Below are 12359 nucleotides of genomic sequence, written 5' to 3'. Positions count from 1 at the left end.
CTCTACTCATGATCATTGTTAGGGTCACATACATTTATAAATAATAATGAATGTGTCTTGTAGAAATGGCCCTAATGAGCATATTCACAATAATATGAGTACTTAAGTGACAATGAACATTGAACACACTTAGCTTTGAACTCTAACCAACATGTTTCTTGGAGGCAGAAAGATATCAGTAGTTCATAAATAGAAATATCAGCTTCAGATTTAAAAAATCTCATTAGGACCACTCAAGTCCTTTGTGGAAGGAAGCAATTATAAACATCCTTAAAGGTAAGGATTACTCAGCAAGACACCTCCACTCTTTTAAAGTACAGTCATTTAGTGTCATGAATAAATAAAAGTAGGGAAATTATTCTATATCGAAAAAATTAAAAAGTAAAAATCAGTCACACAGTTTGACTCTGCGATCTCACAGACTGTAGCCTGCCTGGCTCCTCTGTCCATGGAATTCTCCAGGCAAGAGTACTAGAGTGGGTTGCCATTTCTTTCTCCAGGGAATCCTCCCAAGTCTCCTACATTGCAGGGAGATTCTTTACCAACTGAGCTAAGAGGGTGGCTCATTCTATATTAAAATAGACTAAAGAGGTATCACAGCCAAAATGGAATGTATGGATCCTGATTGGATTCACTTTTGTTTTATATAAACAGATGCAAAGCAAATATAAACAAATATAAAAATAGGCATAAAAGACATCTGTGGGACACAAATGGAGGGAACACGAATAGAAATTAGATGTTATTCGATTGGTGTGAAATAGCTTGGCCACAGTAATGCTATTGTGATGTGTAAGAGAAGGTCCTTGTTTCAGCAGGTGTCTACTGAAGTACAGGAAGTCCCCTGCATACGAATAAGTTCTGTTTTAAAAGTGTGATCGTAAGTCCAGTTTGTTCCTAAGTCCAACAAAGTCAGCCTAGGTATACAACTAACGTAATAATCGGCTATATAGTATACTATATAATATAGTATATATTGTACTATAATAGGTTTATAATACTTTCCATACAAATAGTACATAAAATGCAAACACAAAACACAGAAAACATTTTTATTCTTACAGTACAGTACCTTGGAAAGTTATAGCAGTACAGTAAAATGGCTGGCATCAAGTCAACAGGCAAAAAGAATTACTGATTGGAGGAGAGAGAGGAGACGGGAGATGTCAGGTCTAAAGGATCGTCAGCAATAGGAGACGGAGGGCAAGCAGCAATTTCACTCACGCCTGACATTGACGGTTTAGGTTTTGGTTTCTTGCTGGAACTAGAAGCACGTTTGCATCTTGAAAAGTTCGTATGTGGGGACTTACTGTATTTAGGGTAACGTGGCATGGTGCCTACAACTTATCTTCAAATGATGTGATTTAAAAAATGGGAATATGTGTGTATGTGTGTGTGTGTGTGTGTGTGTGTATGTACATACATGCACATAGCAAGATGTTGGCTTTATTCTTCATAGTCCTATTCTTTCAACTTTTCTCTATGTTTAAACATTTCTTAGTAATTAAAAAAAAAGAAAAAAACTTGAGGAAAAGAACAGCACTGATATTACCTCTGAATTTGGCATGGGTCTTGAATTCAATAACCAGACGGCCATCCTCTCGAATGTAGATCCTTATTATCTGAAGCCTGGCAGAGAGCACACTGTCTGTCTGGATTCCTGGGTAGGCAACCACACACAGAACATTCAAGTGAAGGCTTGGAGAAGAGCTTCCATACAGTAGCCTACCCATGAGTTACCCCAGGGATACCTCTAAGTAGAGCCACATGCTTACTTGAATGTGAAGTGAAGTGAAGTGAAGTTGCTCAGTCGTGTCCGACTCTTTGCGACCCCATGGACTACATGTAGCCTACCAGGCTCCTCTGTCCATGGGATTTTCCAGGCAATAGTACTGGAGTGGATTGCCATTTCCTTCTCCAGGGGATCTTCCCGACCCAGGGATTGAACCCGGGTCTCCCGCATTGTAGACAGACGCTTAACGGTCTGAGCCACCAGGGAAGTCTTTAGGACAAATTTACATACTTGGATGAACACAGAGGCTATTTGGAAAAGATCCTGATGCTGGGAAAGATTGGAGGCAAGAGGAGAAGAGGGTGGCAGAGGATGAGATGGTTGGATGGCATCACCGACTCAATGGACATGAATTTGAGCACACCCTGGGAGACAGTGAAGGACAGGGGAGCCTGGTGTGCTGCAGTCCGTGGGGCTGCAAAGAGTCAGACTTACAGACTGAACAACAGCAAAGTCTATTTAGAGACACGAGCCAGTCAGCGTTGTAAGACAGCTCATTCTGTCTGGTTCTTTTTCACAATTCTATTCTTCTGACATAGTCTTTATACCTGCAGATGTCACCTTAGAGCAGGCACAGGGTCCCACCCCAGAGCACAGGAAAAATGGTCCCTAAACCTTCTTACTCTTAACTTTACACCAGGATGTGGTTACAGCATGTCTGCTTCAGACTGTATTTTCTTTTCCTCGCCAGAACATCTTTCAGGACTTAACAGAACCATAACCAATGTTCTGGCGGCTATACTTCATATTGACAGCAATTAAGAATTACAGGTTAGATTGCAGAAAGCTAGTTACACATGACAGGACATGAGTCCACGGTGGTTTTAATAAGAGCAATTGCAAGCATGACACCCACTGAGTTCAGTATGGCCAAAAACTAAAGGGGAAGCAAAGAAGGGGGAAAGTTTAAAAAACCCCAGCTTAAGAATTATCTGACCCAGACTGTGAAAACTCCCTGGGGTTATTTCTTATGAGAAATATAATGTAAATAAATGATTTGACCTTAAACAATTTAACAGAAGGAAGGACTGTATTTTCCATTAGTAGAAGTGAAGCCCCATCTAAAGAAATCTACTTGGATGAAGTAACTGCCTCCGATCAAGTAAATCACTACCAGGGAAGGAGGAGGAATAGGAGCAATACAATAAGAGGAAATGAGCTTGGGGTTGTGTTTGAAGTAGAAGACACCAAAACTAGAACAAAAATATAAAAAATGAACTCAGACCCATTGGAGTGAATGGAGGAGAGAATCATGGAGTTTTAAGGGCCATTCATGGGGTGGCAGTGGGAGAAGGTGGGTGGAGAGAGGCAGAAGAGAGAGGCCTGAGGATCTTAGCTGAAGGGTCAGCACCCATCCAGGCTCTGTGGGGGGGCCTCCTCTTAAGGAGAGCAATGACACAGACAAGCCTGGGGTGAAGGTAATTGAAAAAATTCAGCATTGTCGTCTTTAAAGTAAAAATAGGGTTAAAATTTCTACTTTTAAGGATGCAACAACAGAGCAAACTCGATATCAAATGAATAACGTAACCCGGGTTATTCTTGATGTATTTCTCCTCTTCTGTGTATCTGATTTCAAGACTCTGTTCTCCTTAAACAACATGAATCACATCATTTTTTCTAGACTATATTCCAAAAGAACACACACTTGTTCGGCAGTATGGGACTTGTCTATCACTTGCCATCCTCTCCTCTGGGTCCCTGGCTCCCTGGACTGAATTTATCATAATGGTGGAGGCCTTCCAGCATTAACATCTACGGACATCAGCCTTTCTCGGAAACCACAGATCTGTATCCTTTCTACACTTTATGTGGCTCTGCTTTGATTGTATATAGGACAACAGGATGAGGAATGCAGCTACCATTAAAATGCAATACTTTTTAAAGAAAAAAAAAGTGCTGCTTAAGCATAACGTAAGACTTGGTAAGATGTCAGCGAGTATACCTGTTCTCCAGAGAACAGTGTCATAGAAGAAGGAGAACTCCATCTCAGTGTGGTGCTCCAAGGAGGCCCAGCCCCTGGGGGCCGTCACGTAGACGTAGGACACATGAAGAGGCACGTGCACCGTCAGGAAGGACTGAGCCGAGTCTCTCACCTGCCGAGCAAGCGGGTGCACACGGAGGGGGTTATTTCTCCCCGGCACGAAGAGGTAGATGAGCATCTCACACCGGTTCAATCTTCATTCACTCATGTAGCCACTTATTCAGTATTAATCAAGTGCTCATGATTGTGCCAGGCACCAGGCTAGGAGCTGGGTCCTTGGCAGTGGGAAAAAACTAAAATCCCTGCCTTATGGAACCTACAGTCTAGTAGGGGAGATACATAAATGTGAAAACTAAAGGGGTGGGAAGTGGTCAGGATGCTTCTTTCAATCAGATAATCAGAGAAGACTTTTTCAAGGAGGTAACATTTAAAAACACTTAACTTTTTAAAAAATATATTTATTTTGGCTGAGCTGAGTCTTAGTTGAGGCATGTGGGATCTAGTGCCCTGATCATGGATGGAACCTGGGCCCCTGCACTGGGAGCAGGGAGTCTTAGGCAGTCCCCTAAAAACACTTTTGAAGTATGGGAAGCTCTCCTTCCACTGATCATTTGCTGGAAGCCTTGGTTGAGATTTTTAAGGCATCACAGTTATTCCCAAAGGATCTGGGCAGATCTGGGATCTACGTCAGCACACAGTCCCTGGCTGACCATAGTTTTCAGAAAGCCGTAGGAGAGCATAAAGCAACCCTAAATGGGAGGATGCCCAAGTCATGCTAGGACGAACGTGAGGCTGACTTGGATGTCTTAGTGAGTACTCAGACCTTCTCCAATAGGAAAGAAGGTCATGGGATTTGGATATCATACTATGAAACTTACCAACAGACAGCTCACAGTTGGATAACTTCCTATTTCATTCAATGCTTTGTTGAAATAATGTTGAAAAGGCAGCACACCATACTTCTAAAAGAACACCTTTTCTGAAGGAGTTCCTTTTATTGCCATTAATTCGGCTCTATTATTTTCATTTACTACACAATTAACAAAACTTGGATTGAAACATAACAAAATATGAACAGAAGCCTTCATGGAGAAGCTGTGTATGAGTGAGGCAGTTGGTTTATTCATTTTTGAGATGTATATTATATTTTCTGTCATAAATACATATTTCCTTTATAACAAAAAAGTTTACTTTAAAACAATTATATTTTGTCATTGGCCACATGTGATAATACATTATAGAACTTACATACAATTTTGTTTGAATATACAATGTAACATGTTTCCATGGGTAGTTAAGGGAAAGAGCCAAATGCTTAATCAATATTTATGACATTGAAACTTTATTTTTCCAAAGTATTCTTTCATATTCAAAGTTGTCAGGGATTTAAAGTTGGATTCCAAGTTCTTCAAAAGGCTCCATTAATTCCTTATGCACTTAAAACCCTATTGTGAAAATCTTACTCTGTCTTTGGGAAATTTTCTGATTGTATCTGGATCTCACATCATGTTCTGTCCCCGTATGTACAGGTTTTTCTAAATACATTTGCCCTGATTTCACCATTGCTGATGTGTTAGAACCTCCATAAATTTTCTAGCTGACTGGTAAAATTATTTTTCCTCTATTTCTGTTTATTCTCCATTAACCTGCATATTACTTATTAATCCTTAGAAAAAAACAACTCTTCTAAATATTTACTGCACAACTCTTTTGTGGCAGACCTTGATAGATGCTGTCCCACCTTGAGATTACTAGTGCCCATTTCAGAGGAGGTTCAGCGAGGTTAAGTCTTCTCTAATTCTGCCAATATCTGATTAAGAAAGATAGGAACTAGGGCGAGTTTTAAGTTGTACACTCTACCATATACCACTTGTTTCATCTATTTTTAAAGAAACAGACAGCAACGAAGTACTTCTTAACGAAGTACTTTTTAAACCAATATATGTATTGGTTTAAAAAGTGGGACATATATAATAAGAATTTCTTGTCTTTGTCATTTTTAAGCATATTCTGAATAAAGATAGCCAAAACTATAATTAAAGTCAGGGAGAAGAAAGAATAATAATTTGGGCGGGGGGGCCAAAGAAGGAACCAATCACTGAGTTTTTGCATATTTGAAAGTGGATGTAGGTTATGCAACTGCAGAAACACGAAGGAAACCTCAGAAGGCCTTAAAATTCTATTCAGTAGAGGGCGATAGTGTATACAAAATGAGAATTAACCAAACCAAGAGGCATCTCAAGGAAACAAATTTTAATCAAAGAAACTTTCCTAAAACGATTACGCATAAGTCCCCTCTTTCAGTGTGGTTAAACCTGACTTGAAGTGAAAAACAAATATTTGATTTTCTTAGTTCATTGAGATAACTACTTAAAATTGGGTAGCACCTGCTTTAGAATTGTTTTTCCCATGAGGATGCATTAGCCTAGTCCCTTTGATATTAATGGCCTATGACTGTGACTTCTTGCTATAATGTTTTGTTTTGTTGGGCTTTCCTAGTGGCTCAGACAGTAAAGAATATCTGCCTGCAATGGGGGAGATCCAGGTTTGATCCCTGAGTTGGGAAGATCCCCAGGAGAAGGGAATGGCTACCCACTCCAATATTCTTGCCTGGAAAATCCCTTGGACAGAGGAGCCTGGCAAGCTAGAGTCCATGGGGTCACAAAGAGTCGGACATGACTGAGCGACTAAGACTTTCTTTATTACTGATGTTTAAGGACTATTAACCATAGGTTTGGAATAGGTATGACAGCAAGGTGTTTTAAACAGTTGCCATGATGCTTGGGACAACAGTGCTTTACTTGTCTGCTGAAAGACAGGGAACTTCTGTCATTTTAACTCATTTCCCCATGCAGGGAAAACACATCGACTTAGCCATCATCTTCCTATCAAGGTAAACCTTTTTGACTTTCCAAAATATGCATGCTTAGTTGCTCAGTCATTTTGGACTCTTTGCAGGCCCATGACTGTAGCCCACCAGGGTCCTCTGTCCATGGGATTTTCCAGGCAAGAATACTGGAATGGGTTGCCATTTCCTTCTCCAGGGGAATCTTCCTGACCCAGGGATCAAACCTTTGTCTCCTGCATTGGCAGGTGGGTTCTTTACCACAAAGCCACCTGGGAAGCCCTTTCCAAAATACACCCAGAGGAAAAAACTTATATACCTAGAGAAGTAAGGCTATTAGATTTTTATATAAATGACTGCCAGACAGCTAATTTTCTTCAACTTAATTTAAACATCTTCCATATTAATTTTCTAATTAGCTGATTGAGAGGACTTTGGGGGCCTTGCTCTAGCTATGATGCTGCTAAGGTCTCTCTTACAGGGTTTAGAAAGAAAAGTCCCTTGGTTGGTGCAGTTCTGGGAGCAACTGGGTGCTAAAGTGCTTCAGTTCAATGAATGAACAAGCTTTAACATGATATCCAGGTGCACGCAGCCTTCAGACAGACCCCTGGGGCACCCACCTGGAAGTCGGCAGTTACAGACCCCCCACAGACATCAATCAGCTCCGTCATGTCATAATAGGCATCAAACGTCCAGACGCAGCTCTTCAGGTTCAGGTGTTTGTAGAGCTGGATGGTCTTTGGCTCCCGCACGCTGGGGTCAAACTGGAAGGGGCGGTCGTAGCCAGGCCCCAGTGCCACGCTGTCATGGACCCTGTCGTCCAGGAACCCTGCCTCTGCGGGGGAGGGAGAAGCAAGAACAGTAATCCAGTCTGTGCACCTGCCCTTCACCAGCTTCCCAGGACCTGGGGGGAGAGGAAGAGCCACATCCTTTGGACACACAGAGAGAGCTTTCCTTCCTTCTGAGATGACTAATAGAGCACCCCAGGGCTCCCAGGCTTCCCTCGTGGCTCAGACGGTAAAGAGTCTGCCTGAGATGTGGAAGACCCATCTTTGATCCCTGGGCTGGGAAGATTCCCCTGGAGAAGGGAATGGCAACCCACTCTAGTATTCTTGCCTGGAGAACTCCATGGACAGAGGAGCCTGGCAGGCTATAGTCCATGGGGTTGCAAAGAGCTGGACACGACTGAGCAACTAACACTAATTAACTAACCAGGGCTCCTGACACAAGCTCGGTGAGAAGGTGAGGGGAGCTTGTCATCTTGCCTGTTGCCACGTGTTAAACAGAGTGACTGGGGTTACAGACTCAGGGAAGATGCTGCAGGAGCCAGGGAAGAAAAGATGAATGGATGAGACCATAAATGAAGAAGCCAGTGCCTGGTGGCCCTGTGTATCTCTTGGAAAAGAACACAGTAAAGCCTTGCCTGTCACACCTGCCCAGGCTGGTGCTATGCTTCATAATCAGTCCTTGAAGAAATGGATTTATTAGATGGAGAATCTGTTGGTGAATTATTCTTTCTCAAGACTGACTTTTTAAAAAATAGCTTTTATGGGGAGCCAGCAAACAAACATCTGACTACCTCCTCCCCTACCTCCTATGGTTTCTGAACTCTTGCAGAAAAAAAAGTCTTAATTCTGTGTTAATGAGTAAATAGCTCGCTAATGATGCTTGACTAAGCTTCCCTTGCTACAGGCAAAAATTATTGGATCAAATGCTGCCAAGCAACTGAACTGTTCTAAATTAAGGAAGACCTTTATGCAGAAGAGAGCTGAATACAGACACAATTTTAGAATATTAGGGTTAACCTTTGTATGGTTCTGAAAGCAACTATGATATTCTGAAAGAGCTGATCCTTTTCTCAGAATGTTTGACACCAGCACACAGCCTTCTGCACCACAAAGACTAGGGTGTCAGTGAACATGCACTAATTGTGTTTAAGTAGGAAGAGGTGCAAACTTTCAGCCTATAGACATGGTATGTTTCTTCCACTAGCTTGCATATGCAGACCAATGAAACTTTCATCTGTAGCCCAGTGACTTAGGAATCATTTACACTCCACTAATTCCTACTGTATCAAGACCATCACTACCCAGAGTGATGCTTAATGAATATGGAAGAGCACACCAATGCCTTCCTGTCTTCAAAAGCACTGTTAAATGATTCATCAGTTGCAAAGGGAGGAAATGCGCATTTAATGTGCACTTGCTAAGGTGAATGGAAACGGACAGGATTCTTTGTAAACTAAAACGTCTGCCCTGGTGAACAGGAGATGTGCTGCCTCAGCCGTCAGTGCCCTTGGGTCTGGATCAGCTGCAGAGCCCCATGGCACGCACTTGCTCCAGCAGTCTGCAATCCACAGACTGAGCAAGGTGGGGCAGAAAGCAGGACACGATGGACAGCTAGGCTCTCTCCAGAGCTCCCTGTAAGAACTGGTTGCGGTTTCATTGGCCACACTGCAGACTTCTCCCTCTGCCCAGTACTGCTTCCTCCCTTTCTCTTTAGGAGATGTGGATGCCCAATAAACACCTCATACCCCAAGCTCCACCTTGGCTACTGCTCCTAGAAAACCAGCCTGTAGTTTCTACCATTGCACAGGAGCTTTATAAAATGCTGAGAGCGTGGGAACCAAGTGCAGGAGAAGGAAGGAGCTAAAACTGACCAGGATGGGGGTTTTAAAATTGTCAGCACGTTCAATCCCTACCCTGTTTGGGAGCAATTATTCTCCTCATGTGATAGATAAGAAAGTAGTTGGCTCAGAGCTGTCCAGCTATTTTTGTTGAGTTGTACAGGGAGTGGAATAGGGACACGAACCTTGTCAGTTTGATTCCAAAGTCTTTGTTTTTTCCTATTCACGTCACTGTCTAAGTTGCCTATGTTTGGCTGCTTGCTGATGAGCAGATCCACTAACCATGCAGATTTTGAGGATGAGAAAACATGAAAAGCGGAGTTCACTTAGCCACATCCCTAAGGGTCATTGTGCTGGGCTGGGCACACTAACAGGGAAGTCTCCCCTCACCTGAGATGCCTCTCAGGTCCCGGGTGGTGACGAGGTTGGAGCAGACATGTTGGTGCCTGTAGATGGACTCAGACAGAAGAAAATGCAGGTTGTGCAGCGGCATGGTGGAGATGAGTGGCAGCATTCCATCCTGGTGCGGGATCTGCACGGAAATGTGGATTCTAGGGGGGAAACGAGCAGAAATCAGTGCTTTCAGGTGCCTGCTATAAGTAGCTAGCATGGTACACTGTGTACATGTGTGTGCTCAGTTACTCAGTCATGCCTGACTCTTTGAGACCCCACGGACTGCAGCCCACCATCTCCTCTGTCCACGGGATTCTCCAGGCAAGAACACTGGGGTGGGTTGCCATGCCCTCCTCCAGGGGATCTTCCCAACCCAGGGATCAAACCCTCACCTCTTACGTCTACCTGCATTGGCAGGCAGGTTCTTTACCACTAGTGCCACTTGAGAAGCCCCCAGTATGGGGAGCTAAGGTGAATGGAAACGGACAGCTTTCTTGCTTTCTCATAACTCAATTTGTCTTCACCAATGAATTTACCAGTTTTTTTTTTTTCCTGAAGCTTTCCATGTAGGAGTTCTCCCCGTACATGAGGGTACAATGTACATGCAGGGTTATTCTCCTCCCTCCAGCCCCTGGGAGATCCTCCAGAGTCAGGACTGATAGTAATCGAGAATCATAGATTTTTTGTGTGTACAAGAAAAGATAACATCGCAACCATAAATTATAGCTTTCTTCTGCTTTAAAAGGAAGCTTTGTTTCCTCAAGAGCTGGAGTCGAGTGGATGGTATAGGCACGGCTAAGTTTCTTTCTCTGTCTGTGGAGGTTGTGGAGGGTTGCCACAGAATTTTCTAAAGTATTTGTGCCCAAAAGACATCATTGAGCTCTTAAACTTTAAGGCCAGTATCCCTACCCAGGAAAAAAGCCTAGAAAAAGTAATACTTCACTATTCAATAGTCTTGGGGCTTCCAAGGTGGTGCTAGTGGTAAAGAGTCCACCTGTAATGCAGGATCCGATCCCTGGGTCAGGAAGATCCCCTGGAGGAGGGCATGGCAACCCACTCCAGTATTCTTGCCTGGAGAATCCCATGGACAGAGGAGCCTGATGGGCTACCGTCCATGGGGTTGCAAAGAGTCGGACATGACTGAGTGACTAAGACACACATGGTCTCTCCCCAACTTAAAAAGCCTTCCCTTCCTCACCAGCAAGTTCTAGCAAGGCCACCAGCCCTCACGGGCCTCAATCTGCAGCAAGCTCTGCCTTGAACTACATTCTTCTGCCTTTAGATGCCTTTGTACCGGGAAGTCTGTAACTTATTTATATTAGCTGCTATTTCTTGTATGCTTTAAGAGTCTGTCTTGCCTTCCCACTAAGAGGGCAAAGGACCATTTCCTTCACTTCTGTTTCTCCAGAGCCTGTAGTACACAATTCTAAATAAAATATGAGCTTAATAAATACCGGTTAAGACTGTAACACAACAAAACTGTACTGAGGGGCTGCAATTTTTTCACTGTTCAAGTTTAAATTTTCAGCATGTTTATTGAGGGTGCATTGTGAGTTTTTACAGCTTGTCTCCCAGAACAAAGACTCATGTTTTAAAGAAGGATCAGAACCTCAGAATATGAACAGAATGGCTCTTTTTGTAAGGAATGGGGTCAGTAGTAACCCTGGACACTTCTGTTATTGCTTTTTACAAAAATAAATTTTATTCTGTTAGAAAAAAGAGAAGGATTTGCATATTTTTGGCTCCATGTTCAAATCTGTTTTTTTTTTCATGTAAATGAGCCCCTTTCTCTGAACTCAGTTGCTCATAAAGGCATGCACATAAATACTACCAGGTTTAATGAATATGTATGCTGCTGCTGCTGCTAAGTCACTTTAGTTGTGTCCGACTCTGTGCGACCCCATAGACGGCAGCCCACCAGGCTCCCCCGTCCTTGGGATTCTCCAGGCAAGAACACTGGAGTGGGTTGCCATTTCCTTCTCCAGTGCATAAAAGTGAAAAGTGAAAGTGAAGTCTCTCAGCTGTGTCCGACTCTTAGTGACCCCATGGACTGCAGCCCACCAGGCTCCTCCATCCATGGGATCTTCCAGGCAAGAATACTGGAGTGGGGTGCCATTGCCTTCTCCGATGAATATGTATAACCTACCTGAAATCATTTTTTTTTTTGCTATACAAAAAATGAAAGCATCCATTTTCCATCAAGATCATAGGACACAGGAAAAAAATAAAAGGCATACCTGCCCACTGAGTTATAATTCACTAGTGTTTTTACTTATTTGCTTACTGGGTACTTAGTGAGTGCCTCTTAGGTGCCAAGAAGAACGTTCTAGGCAGAGGGGATGCAAAATAAACAGTCATGGTCCCTGCCACCATTGTCTGCTGGGTGGGGATGACAAGGAGAGAATGAATAATGATAACACTCTCGGAGAGGCAGATGTGGCTGCCAGAAAAGTGGGAAGTAAAAGCTTCCAAATTAAACTGGGGGAGATGATGGAAAAGTTCCTAGAGAGATGCCATGGCTTAGGTATGGTGGGACAATGGGATTTAAGACTATGGAGTGGAAGGGGACGGGGGAAAGCTGGAGCCAGGAGTAGTCACATGGCAGAGGCAGGCCACCTAAGAGTGCTTGAAACCCTGAGGAAGTTACATGTGATTCCCTGTAGGTGGACCGGCAGGTGAAAATAACAAGATGAAGGAAATGAGGCTAGCAAGATTGACAAGG

At 43.1% G+C, this 12359-nt stretch overlaps 1 protein-coding gene across 1 annotated transcript in view; it reads right to left on the bottom strand.

Annotated features, from left to right (window-relative positions):
* The window catches only part of FRAS1 (Fraser extracellular matrix complex subunit 1), a 508994-nt gene that overhangs the window by 18881 nt on the left and 477754 nt on the right, over positions 1–12359 (bottom strand). Inside the window, exons 65-68 of the mRNA XM_052641724.1 lie at positions 9635–9795; positions 7239–7453; positions 3735–3885; positions 1553–1660 (exon numbers count right to left, since the gene is read on the bottom strand). Of these exons, the coding sequence (XP_052497684.1) occupies positions 1553–1660; positions 3735–3885; positions 7239–7453; positions 9635–9795 (635 nt within the window). The remainder of the gene's footprint in view (positions 1–1552; positions 1661–3734; positions 3886–7238; positions 7454–9634; positions 9796–12359) is intronic.

The sequence above is a fragment of the Budorcas taxicolor genome, chromosome 6, assembly GCF_023091745.1.
Source record: "Budorcas taxicolor isolate Tak-1 chromosome 6, Takin1.1, whole genome shotgun sequence".
NCBI lineage: Eukaryota > Metazoa > Chordata > Mammalia > Artiodactyla > Bovidae > Budorcas > Budorcas taxicolor.
The sequence above is the reverse complement of the archived record's forward strand: the minus strand, read 5'-3'. Positions and strand labels throughout refer to the sequence as shown.